The sequence below is a fragment of the Haliotis rubra genome, unplaced genomic scaffold (assembly GCF_003918875.1).
Source record: "Haliotis rubra isolate DU_JTF1 unplaced genomic scaffold, ASM391887v1 Scf330, whole genome shotgun sequence".
Taxonomy (NCBI): domain Eukaryota; kingdom Metazoa; phylum Mollusca; class Gastropoda; order Lepetellida; family Haliotidae; genus Haliotis; species Haliotis rubra.
The window spans coordinates 922,059-942,635 of record NW_025767003.1 but is presented as its reverse complement, the minus strand read 5'-3'; the positions used below and the strand labels follow the sequence as shown (position 1 = coordinate 942,635).

The following is a 20,577-nucleotide window of genomic DNA, read 5'->3' as shown; positions in this document are numbered from 1 at the left end:
GACCTTCCGTAAATGTGCGACATTATTTTCTCAAATGGGAGCAGCAACGATTGTAAAGTAAATACAGTGACAGTGACAAGAACTAATGAGAGCATTTAATGGATATTTTAGGAATAGTGGTAATGTGAAACAACTGCGTGATTGTCAATCTGTTTCACATGTACATTCCCTTTGGTTCTTTTATGGCGCCCCTGCTCTACCGGGAGCCTATATATCGCCTTGTGAGAACCATTCAGTTGCGTACTGACGTCCATCAAGCTTGATTGTGTACCCTTTGGTTTTGTGATGTTGGACCGGTGTAGGGTCCTAGCAGTGTGTGTGTTTCTGAGTGCAGTCTGCAGTCTTCAGTCTGCTATTGACCAGGGTCCTCTGTACGCCGTATATAATGACCTGCTTGAGAACTACAAGACGTATATCAGACCCAGGAAGAACGCCAGTGAGACTGTGGATGTGCTGGTCTCCTACAGTCTGGCATCTGTTGAAGCCTTGGAGGAAAACACTCAGACACTCATTTCAACTGGTTACGTATGGCTTGAATGGACGGACGACCTGCTGACGTGGAACTCAGATAGATACGGTAATATTACCAATATAACAATACCTGTTGAAAAGCTGTGGTTTCCAGACTTGCTCCTGCTAAATGGATTAGATGACCCGCCTCTCATATACCCGGACGGAGAAACAGCAAGGGTAAGCAACGATGGACGTGTACAGTGGTACAAATGGATAAGAAAACGTACGAAATGCCCTTTAGACATGAGGAAGTTTCCGTTTGATACCCAAACGTGCAGTATCAACTTTCTCCAATGGTCTTCTGTAATTAAAGAAATTAACATGACAGTAGACTGGGTCCAAATAGAACCAACTATATTTCAACGAAATGGAGAATGGGAAATAGTAGGAAAGTTAGAGCACGCACTTCTTCATTCATATACTGAGACACTTATTCAGACAGAGATGGTTTTCACATTCGTCTTTAAACGCAAGTACCTCTATTACGTCATCACCAACATCCTTCCCGTCATGCTTCTCTCCGTCCTCAACCTTGGTGTGTTTTTGCTTCCGCCGGAGACTGGGGAGAAGGTATCGCTGTGTATATCCATAGTGCTGTCCTACGCAGTCTACATGTCTGCCATCAGTGGACGTCTACCGGAAGTGTCCGATACCGTCAGCATCTTCAGCATTTACCTTCTTGCAATGATGTTTCTCAAGGTCACGACAACGTTGATTACTGTTGCCATTTTGAACGTTTACCATGGAGACAGAGCAAAGGACGTTTCGTGTGCAAACTCCCCGAGCCGTAGAACAAATGAGACAGAAAACGAATCTCTATCACATGATACATGCGATCGTGCACCTGAGAACATGTCTGAACGGAAGAGAGGCGCAAGAGGGAGGAAACAGCTTGCTTCACTTTTAAACAAAATCGGTTTCAGCGTTATAATTTGTTTGACAGTCACCCTCACCATTGTTTGTTTTGTCCTACTTTTGAAACTGTAGTAAGTATGTTTAAATACTGCATACTATAATTGTTGACAAGGATTACCTGTTGTTTCTTTTGCTCTGCTCTTGAAAATGTAGTTGGAGTAGGTACATTTGACTACTGTATGTTGTTTCATTTATAATTCTATCATCAGCATGGGTATTTTTATAGAAACATCTACCGTTCTACTTCCCAGGCGGATTATCTACTCTCAATAGGCATTGAAAAACGATGTGCATCTCAAAACTCATTGAATGTTTCAAGGCCGTGGGTTATTGTAAAACACAGGACTCACAAGCAAATATACTTGAAATTGAGAGTATATGGACTGACTTTTGTATTGCTGTAATGCAACCACTCTGCTATTATACAACTTCAGAGAAACCATAATCAACAAACCATACATTGGGCAACACTTTTATGCTGATGACTCCCAATTGAGGACAGCTTTAAACCAAGTCCAGACAGTCAGCAAAAGGCCAAGGATAACATGGAGTCTTATCTCAATGATGTCAAGTCATTGAATGACAAAAAACAAACTGGTCTTAATTGATAGTAAAACAGAAGCCATCATTATTGCTCCACGTCAAAGACAGCAGAAGTGTCAGCTTTCTTCCATTTTCATTGGGCAACCCTCAATCCCCTTCTCTTCCTCTGTAAGAAATCTTGGTGTTTATTTTGACTCACATTTAACTAATATGAAAAGTCATATCAACCACTTATGCAAAATATATCACTTCCATCTCCGCAATATTGGTTCCCAACGCAACATCTTAACCATGGAAGCAACGACCACCCTCGTTCGATCTGTAGTTCTATCACGCTTGGACTACTGTAATAGTTTACTAATTGGTATCTCTGATGAGCAATTACAGCGTCTCCAGAAAATACAGAATCAGGCTGCTCGCATCGTCACAAGGACAAAGCTACACTCTCATATTACGTCAGCTCTCAGTTCTCTTCATTGGCTCCAGATACGCGAGAGGATTGAATTTAAACTGCTCTCCCTTGTCTATCAGTCTATTAATAACATTGGCCCAGCATACCTCCAGGACTTGATAACACTGTACAAACCGGAAAGATCTCTCCGCTCCAGTGATCAACTCTTGCTAGTTGTCCCTGTGATCAAACTCAAAACCTTTGGTGCAAATTCATGTTCCCATGCTGCTGCCCCCCTCTGGAACTCTCTACCATCAGATCTTAAGACCTCCGTGTCACTGCTAAGCTCAAAAAGCTCTTCAAGAAATATTTGTGAACGCCAACTTTGCTGTACGTGAAAGTCACGGGTTTGACTCTCCACATGAGTAATTTGTATGAAGCTCATTTCTGGTGTTTACTGTTGTGATATTGCTGGAACACTGAAACAGTCATAAAAAACTTTTATACTCATTTTGTATAATGGCCGTTGAAAGACTTGATAATTAACCACTTTGTTGTGATTTGTAGGTGACGGTACGTACGTCACACACGTTTACTTTTTCACAGTGTTTATTCATTGCAGGTACAGTGCATGTCCAGCGTATATTGTTTTTGAAAATGGTAAATTCAACATCATTGAATAATGTTTCCTTGGACAACCTAGCAGCACTTTTGCCATACAGTCTGGAGATCATGTTTGTCCCATTAGATTGTCTAAGTACAGTATTAGTGTTGGAGAGTTTTGTTGTTGGAATAAATTTGATTAAAATGGACAGTTCACAAAAATCGTTTCCTTTCAAATATACATGCATGCATCTTACACGTGTATGTTGTGTACAGCAGACAAACAGAGATGATTAAAATGTATTTGGAACAATGATCTTTGTAGACACCTTGCAAAGTATAATGTGATGATTCTAGATATTTTACAACAAATGCGAAAAAAGGACCTGACAGAAATCCTGGTTAAGCAGGGTTGCCAGTGTGTACTGTTACATTCAGTAACATCAACAGATCTTGCCATCATGCACTACTCCCTCACCTACTGTGACGTCACAATAAGCGATCTTGCAGTTTGTAAATCATAATGACGCCATGACGATGGTGTATAGATTCAAACATTTTATAAAAAACTTTATCTGAAAAGTGAAGTGTTAACTGGAGGTGAACACACTACGAATCAAAGTAGAGTTATGTTAAATTTGGAACCAAATGAGCAGCATTTGGCTTCAAATGTTTATTTAGTGTTGTTAAATCTACAGGTTGTCTAGATCTGCACCATAATGCAGTATGTTTCTTTTCTTTCTACCATGAATAAATAGCACGTTAAGCTGAATAGAAAATATGGAACTGGGTGCAATATGTTATGCGGTGTGTGCATCTGAATGACAGCTTCTGAACAAAAATGTTTATATACTCAAACAGTTATATTTCACGGTAATATTCGGCACGAACACATGAAAAGCATAGAAGCCAAGTAGACCAGCAACGTCGTCAGCTGACATGAAGCGGGAACCCTAGAGGAAAGCCTTGCAATATGACAATACGGGACGCTTGATCATCCTCCAACATCTGCCGCTATCAGTATGTACCAGATGACAGTTATGATGGGGCATCACTTTTGTCTTTAGGCGGTGCTTGGGGCAAAGATTGTCGCTTAAAGGAGAAAACTAACGCCAATTTTTTTTCATAGGGGTAACAGTATTCTAAAAGTCACCTTTCGTGATTAAAATTGAACAAAAACTTTTAATATCGCAATAAACGCCGAAAACACACTCTTATTTCCGCCTATTACGGAAACACCCGACAGTTAATGCAGAAGCAGATATCACGTGACATGACGTCATATGTACCTATTGCCAATGGCTTCCTCTTTGATTTTGCTGGACAACTTGACAGTGACCATGGATTCTGAAGCAGTAAAAGATGTTTCCGATGTCATTTTTGACATGGATGTTAGACCGTATCAGTACAAGCCGATTTTAGAAATTGCAAGAGAAAATTCCAGTGAAAATGAAGAAGAATCAAGCGAAACGGAGGCAAGTCTTTGTTACACGTCCTGGATGCAAACTGTTTTGAACCGCAGTTTAAACATGAACGTATCTATCTCGAAATTGGTTGAAATTCAATATGAGGCGCTCCATGAGTTTCCATGGAAACGCATGTTTTCATGTTTCCATGGAGGTTTTGGCTCCTACCGACATCTACAGAAAACAATATGTAGAAGTACACAAAAATTAAACTACGTGGTAATAAAGTTACTTATTCGGGAGTTTTACAAGTTCAGCACAAAGAGCAGCCATCACAGCAGAGTGGGGAGAGGCGTAGGATGGGCGCTATGCTTTTGGATCCTAATTACATGTATTGGGACGTTTGGCTGCGCTGATTTTGTAATCATTCTGTTAAGTATTTCGGTTTTTGTTTATAAAGATTGTTTACTTGTCGGATAGGTGCACATTAAGGAAGCATTGCAGCTTTTATTTTATGCCATGTGAATCCAACCCTTTTCCTGGCTAAATCTGTCTTCTTTGTTTGGAATTGGGATACATGTTTCTGATGACTTTATCATTTAGAAGATAAATAGTTTGGTTTGTTCAATTTCCGGGATTCATTGGAATTCAACATAGGCAAATTTAGTTTAAAACCGACGGCGTTATCGATTTTGTAAACCAATTTGTAGTGAGAAGCCTTTTCCAAGGAGTTCTTTGAATGTAGCGCGATCGTTTGTCGCAATGCGGTTAGCCTCTCGTGGTCAAGTTCGCTGTCGCCCCAGATACGAGAAACGACAAAAGAAGGGTTACGCTATTATCTAATGGGGGAGATAGGTTACGTCATGTTCGAAATGAATAACTGTCACTATAATACACAAAACAAAATGTATTCAGTCATTTTTAAAATTAAACTTGATGAGTAACATTACAATCTCAATTACTGCAATACCACTGGAATTGCAATGACAATGAAAGAATTCCATTTTATGCTACCTTCTCCACCTCATGTAATCTTACGTAGACTGGTCCAATCAAGAATGACCACAAGGATTTGATCGTGTAAAGTTAGTCCTACTTAGGAGATAAACCTAGTGTGTTTGAAAATCAGAGACATGCTTTACTGAATTGATGGCGACTAAATTTCAATTGGAACCGAACGCAGTGAAGCGCAATGAAATCAAACGCATTTTTAATCCAAAAATTTCCAATTGCCTATGTGGAATATTCGAAAGTCAGCGTCAAAATCCATGGAGTTGTTGTTATGATCCGCCATCATTGTGGTCAAACGGAAGTAGTTCTCACAATAAGATTTGTTAATGCGCGGTGAAGCGGCCTTACAATCAGATGAGCGTCAATCCACAATTGATGCCGTCTGATTTTTCTGAACAACCAATCAGAATCTAGTATTTTCTTGATTCATGGTAGAATGTCGATTAACGAAGCTGACATTTATGGTAGAATTGTGTATGCCCTGAAACATTCCCATCACGGATACAATTGAAGAACTTTGCGAGTGTGAAAAGGGCCAAGATGATGAAACAGTGGCAACGGCACGAGAATCGACGCGTTGGCGATCAGACCCTTGCAAAATGGCCGAGTACGACCTCTTCTGTACACTGCTGGATTCGGTGCAGTATGATTTTAAACTTTCAACTCGATTCCGGCATGGGATAGCAGAATGACGGCTGTTGCGCGAAGGCAGTGATTTGTGTATGTGTGTGGCAACTTGGCATTCTTGGAGATGTTTTTCATCATTTGTGACAGTGAATTTTTGCCAACGCATCGTGACTGAAGTGAGGTGTACCCAACAGAATCGCAGATATCGACGACAGATTTCGGATGTTGAAAGAACGATTCATTATTGGGATTCATGTGGGATTTGTCGTATGAAGGATGAAACCGGACACAAAAGGTAAGATTTCAACATTTTTAATTGTTTTGATATGCTTGGGCTTGTGTCAGTGGGATTTTTCTAGACTGCATTAGTACCTTTTCATTATTACCGATTAGTATTTATTTTTTGCTATTTTAGTATATCATAATATTATCATTCAGTGTTAGATCAGATGTTAATCTTGTTGAAAGCTGTTTTTGAGAAATAATAACTATATTTGTTTTTTATGCCTTTGATAATTCTGTTTAGAAGCCTTGTGACAGTCTAGCGAAAGGGAGGTAACTAACATGTAATTTCCTTTTGGTTTGTTTACAAAATGTTAAACGTTGCACACCTCTGAAGAAAATTGTATTTCTCTCAGTTGCTTTCGATAATGACCCATCAATTATTTCCCTCAGGCCATTCTCATCAACCTTAGCAAAGCGGGACTGTGGAGGGACGCTCGGTGTACAAGATGGAGCCGGGTCAGCGTTAGCGCTGGAATTTCGAAGTGGAAACGTCCGGAGTGCTGGCATTGGTGTATTTTGGAAGATCATTATCTAGAAACTAGTATCATTAACTTATTCTTTGGCTGAATAATAATCTTTAAACTTGGAATATTGTACCAAATTAAATACTCGAATGCTTGAAATTTGCGGAGCAGTTCATTTGTGAATAAACATCATTGAAGGATATTATTTTATGGCTCTTCAATCACTTTACTGTTATCTGATCACATATGATTATGTGCCATGTGATTGTATACACCATCATCTTTGAATAATTCTTCCAAGAATTTGTCGTCTTCAAAGATTGTATCAAAATCCCAGAGAAAGAATTTGAGGTGGTAATGTTCCTCAATTATGCAAATTCATGCAGCGAAAATAGTACGGTATTAGTGCCAACGTATTAATGTGCGGTTATTAGGCCATCATTTTCAGGTATGTCGAACAATATTCGACAAGGGTAATTAACCAATCCGATTGCGGAAAGCACTCACTATTGGTTTACAATACCCGGTATTCTCCTTGTACCAAGCACATCAAACGTGGATGTGTAGTTTCTTTGGTAATGCACCATGTTTCCTATTTCAAACATCAAAAACAAAAGAGCTAGCTACGCAAAATATTTCCTGAATCTCCATGCTTGCCACAAGAACGTCGTTATTAGCTGTCTTACACTGTGACCAACCACTGTTTGCAAAAGGTTTAATAATTGTGATGCTCACATATCATGATTTAATGTACCATACAATGGAGGCAACAAAACACATTTGTTGTGTAATGATAGCATAAAATAGTCCCGAGGACACATTCATCGTTGCTTTCCAATAATACAGAGCAATTAAAATGCAATTTATGCTCACATAGCATGTATGTTGACATAGATCTCAGTGGTTTGTGATTATAATTAAAGAGAAGTCACAGGTGTTGATGTCTAGTTGGAGATTGTTTAACATCAAACATATAATAGTTCTCAATATCACGGTTTCGTTATTGATCCCACCGGCAATAACTACAGTGATACTACCAGAACACAGAGGTTGCGTAGAGCACGTAATAGACTTACGTTAACCTGCTGACCAGACGAGGGTCTTGTGTGTTCAGTGTCCTGTACAATCTGCCACTATTTGATGCATATAATTTAATTATTTATGTTTTTTATCGCTATGGTAAACAAACCCTAACGAGAACGACAAGAAGAACGAGTGGGGAAGGCTTACCTTGTATTTCACAATATACAAAACAGACATTAAAAAGGAAAGTTACTTTCCGGTCGAATTCCAGATACCCGACAATGCACCTCACATAACATCGAAGAAGATATTTGTGTGAAAATATGTCTCCCCTTATCCACTACAGGTATTACTAGGAAACATGGTTGTTAGCGTTAGGTGGGTCTTAACCTTAAGAAAAATAGTTTTCACAATTAATTCCATTTTGAGTGAAAGAAAAATAGCTGTGAAAAAGTATATGAATGAATCGCTGAAAATCCATAACAACACTGTCGGAAGAAAATGCAAACGGTGATAGCTTTAATTATTCACAATAGAAACGCAACCAACGGGTCCCATGGGTGACAAAACTGACGAAACTGGGATAGGGTCCAGTCTCACTCTGACCCAACTTGATAGGCATGGTCGTGTCCAGTGAAGTCGAAATGAACGTCAAGCTAATGCCAACTTAAGTCTTTGCTGCAAATTAATGTTGGATCAGATATCTTGTGGGCCAAACGTCATCAACGAAAAGACGGAGGGCTCGTTGGAAGTATTCTTCCAACACTCTGAAGACTTGACATGCAAACATACCAATGTCTCATATTGTCAAAGAACTAGATGTTCTATTTCACTCTGGATTGACAATGGAACAGCATGTGACTGATGAGTATAGAAAGTGCTGCATCCACCTCAGGAACATTGGAAACATTCTTCAACTGATGGTGCACCTGCTCGATCCTTGATGCTCTGCATGGACCATTTTCAACAGTCACTTACCCTACCTGCCATCGACCCTGCTAAACAAGGTACGAAGGATCCGAAGCAAAGCAGACATATTTGTGACAAGAAAATTAAGACCTATGTTTTAAGAACTCCACTGGCTTCTATTTGCTCCGAGAGTGGATCTTTTAATCCTTTCCGTGAAATACCAGTATATTCTTGTCCGAGCAATGCAATATTTGATTGAACTGATCCACACGTACATTCCATTATGGTCTTTTTGGCTAATACTCCTGCCTGGAAACAGATCTTTCAGTCTCCCCCAAGAACCCCTTTTCTGGTGTGAAATGTTCCCAATTCTTTCATTATTATCATTCACTTCATACTAGTAAACAAATAATATCTCTTTGAGAGGCATTTTAGAAGTTGTGAAGGTGAAGGAAAACCAAGTTGTATGGATAGTCAACTTCTTAATTGCAATGAGTGCGACGTTTCGGTGTAGGTACTAACACCGTTATACAGAGTACCTGCACCGAAACGTCGCACTCATTGCAATAAAGAAGTTGACCATCCATACAAGATGGTTTTCCTTCAAATAATATTTCTTATAATTTGGGAAAGTCAGACTTATTTCCGAGTTTCCCATGTGTTTTAAGAGTACATATGCAGTCGTTTACATGTATTATGAGTGAACCTAAGGTAATGATTTTCTTTATTTGGACAGGTAATGGATGTTTGTATTGCTGCATAGTTAAATAAGTTCGACAGTGACACCGGTGCTTGTTCGTGAACAGGTGAGGTGAGGTGAAATTGGGTTTAACGTCGTGCTTGAGAATATTTCGCTCATATGACGACGTGCATGCGTGTGTATATGTATGTGCAGCTGCTTGTACTAGCCCAGACTTAAGCTGGTTTTATAGTGCTAGCCCACTGAGATACCATGCCGCAGTGAAGCATGAATACCCCACTCAGACACATTATACTTACTCCGACCCGACCAGTCCTTGTTGTACCCATTAATGCAGAGCGCCAGGCAGGGACCAACAAGCACCATATTTTAACGTCTTTTGGTATGACGCGGTCGGGGAGTTTGTGTACAGTAACCAATAGGACAGAGCTGTAACACTTCAAAAACATTTGACCTGTATATATTTAGCACTCTGGAAAACTGCTACCTCCTGACTTGATCTCGGTTTATGATTGTTTTTTGCTTCACAGCATCATGGAATGACGCTGGACAAACAATCTGCAATTACGGGCCATTTATGTCTTGTGTTAAGCCAATCTTTAAAGCTGTCTCTTCTATTAGCTGATCGTGATTACAGGTTCCGTTAAAATGACCTTCCGTAAATGTGCGACATTGTTTTCTGAAATGGGAGAAGCTGTAATTGGAAAGTAAATACAGTGACAGTGACAAGAACTAATGAGAGCATTTAATGGATACTTTTGGAATAGCGTGTGGTAATGTGAAACAACTGCGTTATCGTCAATCTATTTCATCTGTGCATTCCCTTTGGTTCTTTTATGGCGAGTCTTCTCTACCGGGAGCCTGTGTATCGCCTTGTGAGAACCATCCAGTTTCGTACTGACGTCCATCAACCTTGATTGTGTAGCCTTTGTTTTATGATGTTGGACCGGTGTAGGGTCCTAGCACTGTGTTTGTGTCTATGTGGAGTCTGCAGTCTTCAGTCTGCTACTGATCAGGGTCCTCTGTACGCCGTATATAACGACCTCCTTGAGAACTACAAGACGTATACCAGACCCAGGAAGAACTCCAGTGAGACTGTGGATGTGCTGGTCTCCTACAGTCTGGCATCTGTTGAAGCCTTGGAGGAGAACACTCAGACACTCATTTCAACTGGTTACTTATGGCTTGAATGGACGGATGTCCTACTGAGGTGGAACTCAGATAGATACGGTAATATTACCAATATAACAATACCTGTTGAAAAGCTGTGTTTTCCAGACCTGGTCCTGCTAAATGGATTAGATGACCCGCCTCTCATATACCCGGACGGGGAAACAGCAAGGGTAAGCAACGACGGAATGCAAGAACTGGCGAAGAACCTGATAGCGTTGATGAGTGTGTATCAGATGCAATTGGAGATGAGGATATTAAGTATATATTCGACACAGTGACTACAAAACGTCGTCTTTGCGATAAAGTTTTGAATCATTCTGGTAAAAAACTACTCCATTGGTGTGCCGCCTTGAGCTTGTTCATAATGAATGGTCGTTGTGGTCAGGATGCCGGTATTTCCTGGAAATTCTGTACGTAGGTACATTTAACAGTTGCACCCACTAATAGTAAACATACAGATAATACGTTCTGGTACTTTGATAGATTAATAAGTACACATTGGGAATGAGGCAGTTCGTATTCCCCATTTATAAATTAAACGAAAAGTCAAAATAATTATGTCTGAACATTTAATACACCAAAACCGAAACAAAACAGTAAACCCAATGAAAATCCCCCGCACTGTACATTCACCGAAAGTGTGAATGTTAACTAAGCTTCTATGCTTCCCGATAATGGAAGCAATCTACTAAGTAATTTGTAACTCCTGGCTGGAGCTCGATATGGACGACCCTGTCCCTCAGCAATATGTCTGACTAACTGCCGATGTTAAACTGATTAACGCTGTCGTCAGCTATCCCCACGAAATGCACGAGATTTTAAAACCCACGTACATATACGCATAGCGACGGGTGTATTCGGGCGCGCTGACCCAAGCTAAAACGAAAACATATATTTCCTTCTGTCCACACATTATATTCCATATATTGGGATGCCAAAATGATGAATATTATTATATAATGTATAACAAATCAGACAGTAAAAAGTAAAAAATGAAAACGCATGAGCAACATATATGCTGTCAGGTAGTAAGCTTTCAATAATTATCGAAACTGCTTAGTTATCTAAGCTTATGAACTAATTGCAATCACTAGAATTTTCTATAATCTACCCAAGAGATGGAATCAAAATAGGTGTACAGTATATTCCGTCGTGTAACTGAAATTTGAGAAAACGTCCGTATGGGATAGTATCTGTATTCCGAATCAAAAAGAGGCCACACCAAGTATGTGCATGTTTACACATTTACAACAGTAATTTACATCTGGAATCATTAATACATTGTAATCATCTGTTTTGAAAGTATAGGTAATGACAATTGTGCAGCTATGACCAGTCAGATAACTCATACAAGTGTTCACTAGAATAAGGGACCTACCGGTTCATGTCTGTTTGAACACATCTGTCTGTGTTTTATTGCAATAAGCAGTGTCTTTTTGTATGTAATATATAAAAGGGGACCTAAGATCAGTTATTTAAACTGTAATGTAATTTCCGTTACAAAAAGTGTATAAACGATATTAGCTACTGATAGGAAAGGCTAATCAGTACCCCACCGCCACCACCTCACCCTAGGCCTATCCCATCAAACACCCGCTCACACACATGCACACACACACACACACACACATGCACACACTCCCTAACATACATATCGCCTGCTCAAAGACCCGATATTTGAACCTTTTAAACAGACATCATATGTACGTCAAGAAAGGCACGCACGTTAATAGTGGTGCTCAGTCATGGGTATCACTTCGCCATGTGTTTCTAATGATCCCAGTGCATTATGGCATGGTCGGACGCGCTAACGAACCCGATGTGACAGTTATATTAAAGAACCATTGAAATACATGTTAAAGTAGTGTCAATATGTAACACTCTTTTTACCCATTACCAACTATTTACGCGTGTACTAAATATATGACAAACCTAACCCTGGTCATACGAGATTTCAAAGGTATTGAAATGCAAGTCCTACAATCACAGCATTTACATATGTTACACATGCTAGAAAACACATGAAAACAATGGCCAGATTTACACACCTGTGAAATACATGTAAATGTAGAGCTGAGTGTTCGTTTATTTTAACACCTCTTTAAACGTGTGTAAATCTGACAGCCAGATGATACGTAGATTTCAAACGTTGTTCATATGGCCGCCGGATGAAACGTAGATTTCCTAACGTTAGTAAATTTGAGTAATACAGTCATTTTGTGTGGTGAAACAAGCATAATTGTGACAAAAACTGTTATACACTTCCATATAACACAAATGTTTAAACTCTCCACTGGCCTCCACTTGCTGCAGTCCTTTCCATGACATACCAGTGTATTCATGTCCAAGCTCCCCTAGAATATCTGTTATAATTTCGGATATTCTGACTTATTTCCGAGTTTCCCATGTCTTTTAAGAGTACACATGCAGTCGTTTATATGCATTATGAGTAAGGTAATGCTTTTCTTCATTTGGACAGCTAATGGATGTTTGTAATGCTGCATAGTTAAACACGTTCGACAGTGACACCGGCGCTCGCTTGTGTACAGTAAACAATAGGGCAGAGCTGTAACACATCAAACACATTGGACCTGTATATATCTAGCACTCTGGAAAACTGCTACCTCCTTACTTGATCTCGCTTTATGATTGATTTTGCTTCACAGCACCATGGAATGACGCTGGACAAACATTCAGTTATTACGGAACAATTATGTCTTGTGTTAAGCCAGTATTCAAAGCTGTCTCTTCCATTAGCTGATCGTGATTACAGGTTAGGTTAACATGACCTTCCGAAAATGTGCGACATTATTTTCTAAAATGGGAGGAGCAACGATTGTAAAGAAAATACAGTGACAGTGACAAGAACTAATGAGAGCATTTAATGGATATTTTTTGGAATAGTGGTAATGTGAAACAACTACGTGATCGTCAATCTATTTCACATGTACATTCCCTTTGGGTCTTTTATGGCGCCCCTGCTCTACCGGAGCCTGTACATCGCCTTGTGAGAATCATTCAGTTGCGTACTGACGTCCATCAAGCTTGATTGTGTACCCTTTGGTTTATGATGTTGGACCGGTGTAGGGTCTTAGCACTGTGTGTCTTTCTGAGTGGAGTCTGCAGTCTTGAGTCTGCTACTTACCAGGGTCCTCTGTACGCCGTATATAATGACCTGCTTGAGAACTACAAGACGTATATCAGACCCAGGAAGAACGCCAGTGAGACTGTGGATGTGCTGGTCTCCTACAGTCTGGCATCTGTTGAACCCTTGGAGGAAAACACTCAGACACTCATTTCAACTGGTTACGTATGGCTTGAATGGACGGACGACCTGCTGACGTGGAACTCAGATAGATACGGTAATATAACCAATATAACAATACCTGTTGAAAAGTTGTGGTTTCCAGACTTGCTCCTGCTAAATGGATTAGATGACCCGCCTCTCATATACCCGGACGGAGAAACAGCAAGGGTAAGCAACGATGGACGTGTACAGTGGTACAAATGGATAAGAAAACGTACGAAATGCCCTTTAGACATGAGGAAGTTTCCGTTTGATACCCAAACGTGCAGTATCAACTTTCTCCAATGGTCTTCTGTAATTAAAGAAATTAATATGACAGTAGACTGGGTCCAAATAGAACCAACTATATTTCAACGAAATGGAGAATGGGAAATAGTAGGAAAGTTAGAGCATGCACTTGTTCATTCATATGCTGAGACTCTTATTCAGACAGAGATGGTTTTCACATTCGTCTTTAAACGCAAGTACCTCTATTACGTCATCACCAACATCCTTCCCGTCATGCTTCTCTCCGTCCTTAACCTTGGTGTGTTTTTGCTTCCACCGGAGACTGGGGAGAAGGTATCGCTGTGTATATCCATTGTGCTGTGCTACGCAGTCTACATGTCTGCCATCAGTGGACGTCTACCGGAAGTGTCCGATACTGTCAGCATCTTCAGCATTTACCTTCTTGCAATGATGTTTCTCAAGGTCACGACAACGTTGATTACTGTTGCCATTTTGAACGTTTACCATGGAGACAGAGCAAAGGACGTTTCGTGTGGAAACTCCCCGAGCCGTAGAATAAATGAGACAGAAAACGAATCTCCATCACATGATACATGCGATCGTGCACCTGAGAACATGTCTGAACGGAAGAGAGGAGCAAGAGGGAGGAAACAGCTTGCTTCACTTTTAAACAAAATCGGTTTCAGCGTTATATTTTGTTTGACAGTCACCCTCACCATTGTTTGTTTTGTCCTACTTTTGAAACTGTAGTAAGTATGTTTAAATACTGCATACTATAATTGTTGACAAGGATTACCTGTTGTTTCTTTTGCTCTGCTCTTGAAAATGTAGTTGGAGTAGGTACATTTGACTACTGTATGTTGTTTCATTTATAATTCTATCATCAGCATGGGTATTTTTATAGAAACATCTACCGTTCTACTTCCCAGGCGGATTATCTACTCTCAATAGGCATTGAAAAACGATGTGCATCTCAAAACTCATTGAATGTTTCAAGGCCGTGGGTTATTGTAAAACACAGGACTCACAAGCAAATATACTTGAAATTGAGAGTATATGGACTGACTTTTGTATTGCTGTAATGCAACCACTCTGCTATTATACAACTTCAGAGAAACCATAATCAACAAACCATACATTGGGCAACACTTTTATGCTGATGACTCCCAATTGAGGACAGCTTTAAACCAAGTCCAGACAGTCAGCAAAAGGCCAAGGATAACATGGAGTCTTATCTCAATGATGTCAAGTCATTGAATGACAAAAAACAAACTGGTCTTAATTGATAGTAAAACAGAAGCCATCATTATTGCTCCACGTCAAAGACAGCAGAAGTGTCAGCTTTCTTCCATTTTCATTGGGCAACCCTCAATCCCCTTCTCTTCCTCTGTAAGAAATCTTGGTGTTTATTTTGACTCACATTTAACTAATATGAAAAGTCATATCAACCACTTATGCAAAATATATCACTTCCATCTCCGCAATATTGGTTCCCAACGCAACATCTTAACCATGGAAGCAACGACCACCCTCGTTCGATCTGTAGTTCTATCACGCTTGGACTACTGTAATAGTTTACTAATTGGTATCTCTGATGAGCAATTACAGCGTCTCCAGAAAATACAGAATCAGGCTGCTCGCATCGTCACAAGGACAAAGCTACACTCTCATATTACGTCAGCTCTCAGTTCTCTTCATTGGCTCCAGATACGCGAGAGGATTGAATTTAAACTGCTCTCCCTTGTCTATCAGTCTATTAATAACATTGGCCCAGCATACCTCCAGGACTTGATAACACTGTACAAACCGGAAAGATCTCTCCGCTCCAGTGATCAACTCTTGCTAGTTGTCCCTGTGATCAAACTCAAAACCTTTGGTGCAAATTCATGTTCCCATGCTGCTGCCCCCCTCTGGAACTCTCTACCATCAGATCTTAAGACCTCCGTGTCACTGCTAAGCTCAAAAGCTCTTCAAAGAAATATTTGTGAACGCCAACTTTGCTGTACGTGAAAGTCACGGGTTTGACTCTCCACATGAGTAATTTGTATGAAGCTCATTTCTGGTGTTTACTGTTGTGATATTGCTGGAACACTGAAACAGTCATAAAAAACTTTTATACTCATTTTGTATAATGGCCGTTGAAAGACTTGATAATTAACCACTTTGTTGTGATTTGTAGGTGACGGTACGTACGTCACACACGTTTACTTTTTCACAGTGTTTATTCATTGCAGGTACAGTGCATGTCCAGCGTATATTGTTTTTGAAAATGGTAAATTCAACATCATTGAATAATGTTTCCTTGGACAACTAGCAGCACTTTTGCCATACAGTCTGGAGATCATGTTTGTCCCATTAGATTGTCTAAGTACAGTATTAGTGTTGGAGAGTTTTGTTGTTGGAATAAATTTGATTAAAATGGACAGTTCACAAAAAATCATTTCCTTTCAAATATACATGCATGCATCTTACACGTGTATGTTGTGTGTACAGCAGACAAACAGAGATGATTAAAATGTATTTGGAACAATGATCTTTGTAGACACCTTGCAAAGTATAATGTGATGATTCTAGATATTTTACAACAAATGCAAAAAAGGACCTGACAGAAATCCTGGTTAAGCAGGGTTGCCAGTGTGTACTGTTACATTCAGTAACATCAACAGATCTTGCCATCATGCACTACTCCCTCACCTACTGTGACGTCACAATAAGCGATCTTGCAGTTTGTAAATCATAATGACGCCATGACGATGGTGTATAGATTCAAACATTTTATAAAAAACTTTATCTGAAAAGTGAAGTGTTAACTGGAGGTGAACACACTACGAATCAAAGTAGAGTTATGTTAAATTTGGAACCAAATGAGCAGCATTTCGCTTCAAATGTTTATTTAGTGTTGTTAAATCTACAGGTTGTCTAGATCTGCACCATAATGCAGTATGTTTCTTTTCTTTCTACCATGAATAAATAGCACGTTAAGCTGAATAGAAAAAATATGGAACTGGGTGCAATATGTTATGCGGTGTGTGCATCTGAATGACAGCTTCTGAACAAAATGTTTATATACTCAAACAGTTATATTTCACGGTAATATTCGGCACGAACACATGAAAAGCATAGAAGCCAAGTAGACCAGCAACGTCGTCAGCTGACATGAAGCGGGAACCCTAGAGGAAAGCCTTGCAATATGACAATACGGGACGCTTGATCATCCTCCAACATCTGCCGCTATCAGTATGTACCAGATGACAGTTATGATGGGGCATCACTTTTGTCTTTAGGCGGTGCTTGGGGCAAAGATTGTCGCTTAAAGGAGAAAACTAACGCCAATTTTTTTTCATAGGGGTAACAGTATTCTAAAAGTCACCTTTCGTGATTAAAATTGAACAAAAACTTTTAATATCGCAATAAACGCCGAAAACACACTCTTATTTCCGCCTATTACGGAAACACCCGACAGTTAATGCAGAAGCAGATATCACGTGACATGACGTCATATGTACCTATTGCCAATGGCTTCCTCTTTGATTTTGCTGGACAACTTGACAGTGACCATGGATTCTGAAGCAGTTAAAGATGTTTCCGATGTCATTTTGGACATGGATGTTAGACCGTATCAGTACGAGCCGATTTTAGATCTTGCAAAAGAAAATTCCAGTCAAAATGAAGAAGAATCAAGCGAAACGGAGGCACTTTCAATGTCTTTTGTTACACGTCCTGATGCAAACTGTTTTAACCGCAATTTAAACATGAACGTATCTATCTCGAAATTGGTTGAAATTCAATAGGAGGCGCTCCATGTTTGGAAACGCTCCTACCGACATCTACAGAAAAACAATATGTAGAAGTAATTACAAAAATTAAACTACGTGGTCATAAAGTTACCTATTCGGGAGTTTTACAAGTTCAGCACAAAGAGCAGCCATCACAGCAGAGTGGGGAGAGGCGTAGGATGGGCGCTCTGCTTTTGGATCCTAATTACATGTATTGGGACGTTTGGCTGAGCTGATTTTGTAATAATTCTGTTAAGTATTTCGGTTATTGTTTATAAAGATTGTATACTTGTTGGATAGGTGCACATTAAGGACGCACTGCAGCTTTTATTTTATGCCATTTTGCTACTTGTAAAGCCCGTGGGGAATCCCCTGACGTCATTATGAAGCCTATTGACACCTGTGAATCCAAACCTTTCTCCTGGCTAAATCTGTCTTTTGCTTTTGGAATTGGGATACACGTTTCTGATGACTTTATCTTTACCCAGTCATATATTTTCCAGTATTCTCCTTCAACAAAGCACATCAAACGTGGATGTGTAGTTTCATTTGTAATGCACCATGTTTCCTATTTCAGACATCAAAAACAAAAGAGCTAGCTTCGCAAAATATTCCCTGAATCTCCATGCTTGCCACAAGAACGTCGTCATCAGCTGTCTTACACTGTGACCAAACACTGTTTTGTAAAGGGTTTTAATAACTGTGATGCTCACATATCATGATTTAATGTACCATACAATGGAGGCAACGAAACACATTTGTTGTGTAATGATTGCATAAAATAGTCTCGAGGACACATTCATCGTTGCTTTCCAATAATACAGAGCAATTGAAATGCTATTTATGCTCACATAGCATGTATGTTGACATAGATCTCAATGTGGTTTGTGATTATAATTAAAGAGAGTCACAGGTATTGATGTCTAGTTGGAGATTGTTTAACATCAAACATATAATAGTTCTCAATATCACGGTTTCGTTATTGATCCCACCGGCAATAACTACAGTGATACTACCAGAACACAGAGGTTGCGTAGAGCACGTAATAGACCTACGTTAACCTGTTGACCAGACGAGGGTCTTGTGTGTTCAGTGTCTTGTACAATCTGCCACTATTTGATGCATATTTTTAATTATTTATGTTTTGATCGCTATGGTAAAACAAACCCTAACGAGAACGAGAAGAAGAACGACTGGGGAAGGCTTACCTTGTATTTCACAATATACAAAACAGACATTAAAATGGAAAGTTACTTTCCGGTCCAATTCCAGATACCCGACAATGCAGTGACATAAGAGACCTAATTGTAATGAAAGACATGTTGGTACCCGCTTCTGAAGAACAAGGAGCTTTCAGTAAGCAACTGCATAGATCTCACTAACACACCATGGTTCCTCAAAAGAGGAAATTCTTGTCCAGATGAATAATAACAATGCAGTTCCAAGAGACAGACGTAATTGGATTCGCAGGTTAAAGAACAAAATGCTCACCATCCACGAACTGGGGTCAACCAACCACTGACTCAGCTGCAAGATTTCCTCGCGTGGGTGATTGCTTGTGAGACATTTGTAGACTTCTCAAAACGAAGATGGGGGTTATAGTTTCTTTTACCAGGGATATGTGCCAAGAATCAAAGTTCAGTGCCTAACCATCTTCTTCTGATATGTTGGCATCTAATATAAAGTGTTGATACAGTCACCCAGTAAATCGTAACGACTAATGCGTATCCTATGCTCGAAACTGCAAAAGTATAAAGACAATATACATGCTCAAGCACATGTCTTTATCACCTCACATAACATTGAAGAAGATATTTGTGTGAAAATATGTCTCACCTTATCCACTACAGGTATTACTAGGAAACATGGTTGTTAGCGTAAGGTGGGTCTTAACCTTATGAAAAAATACTTGTCACAATTAATTCCATTTTGGGTTAAGGAAAAATAGCTGTGAAAAGTATGTGGATGAATCGCTGAAAATCCATGACAACACTGTCGGAAGAAGATGCACACGGTGATAGCTTTAATTTTCACAATAGAAACGAAACCAACGGGTACCATGGGTGACAAAACTGACGAAACTGGGATAGGGTCCCGTCTCACTCTGACTCAAAATGATAGGCATGGTCGTGTCCAGTGAAGTCGAAATGAACGTCAAGCTAATGCCAACTTATGTCTTTGCTGCAAATTAATGTTGGATCAGATATCTTGTGAGCCAAACCTCATCAACGATGAAAAGACGGAGGGCTCGTTGGAAGTATTTTTTCAACACTCTGAAGACTGGACATGCAAACATACCAATGTCTCATATTGTCAAAGAACTAGATGATCTATTTCACTCTGGATTGACAATGGAACAGCATGTGACTGATGAGTATAGAAAGTGCTGCATCCACCTCAAGAACATTGGAAACATGATGGTGCACCTGCTCGATCCTTGATGCTCTGCATGGACTATTTTAAACAGTCACTTACCCTACCTGTCATCGACCCTCCTAAACAAGATACGAACGATCCGATGGCGACATATTTGTGACAAGACAATTAAGACCTATGTTTTAAGCACTCCACTGGTTTCTATTTGCTCCAAGAGTGGATCATTTAATCCTTTCCATGAAATACCAGGTAGAGTCTTGTCCCAGCAAATCCATATTTGATTGAACTGATCCACACGTACATTCCATTATGGTCTTTTGGCTAATA

General features: G+C 39.7%; 2 protein-coding genes across 2 annotated transcripts; both read left to right on the top strand.

The window, feature by feature from the left end:
* The first annotated feature begins 285 nt into the window (after positions 1-285).
* Positions 286-4,062, top strand: LOC124284201 (acetylcholine receptor subunit delta-like). The gene is made up of 4 exons (XM_046720266.1): positions 286-690; positions 952-1,167; positions 2,930-2,935; positions 4,033-4,062. Exons 1-4 carry the CDS (start codon positions 286-288, stop codon positions 4,060-4,062), a joined length of 657 nt encoding a protein of 218 aa, XP_046576222.1.
* A 6,266-nt stretch (positions 4,063-10,328) lies between these two features.
* On the top strand, positions 10,329-18,543 carry LOC124284200 (neuronal acetylcholine receptor subunit alpha-2-like). Its single transcript, XM_046720265.1, has 6 exons — positions 10,329-10,733; positions 13,712-14,038; positions 14,300-14,515; positions 15,806-16,100; positions 16,278-16,283; positions 18,452-18,543. Exons 1-6 carry the CDS (start codon positions 10,329-10,331, stop codon positions 18,541-18,543), a joined length of 1,341 nt encoding a protein of 446 aa, XP_046576221.1.
* The last annotated feature ends 2,034 nt before the right edge of the window (positions 18,544-20,577 follow it).

Bases quoted from the DNA above. Each gene is read 5' to 3' on its own strand.
- LOC124284201 (XM_046720266.1), top strand. From the start codon at position 286: ATGTTGGACCGGTGTAGGGTCCTAGCAGTGTGTGTGTTTCTGAGTGCA. The intron at 691-951 runs GTAAGCAACGAT...ACACTTATTCAG, and splicing joins CGGACGGAGAAACAGCAAGG to ACAGAGATGGTTTTCACATT.
- LOC124284200 (XM_046720265.1), top strand. From the start codon at position 10,329: ATGTTGGACCGGTGTAGGGTCCTAGCACTGTGTTTGTGTCTATGTGGA. The intron at 10,734-13,711 runs GTAAGCAACGAC...GCTACTTACCAG, and splicing joins CGGACGGGGAAACAGCAAGG to GGTCCTCTGTACGCCGTATA. The intron at 14,039-14,299 runs GTAAGCAACGAT...ACTCTTATTCAG, and splicing joins CGGACGGAGAAACAGCAAGG to ACAGAGATGGTTTTCACATT.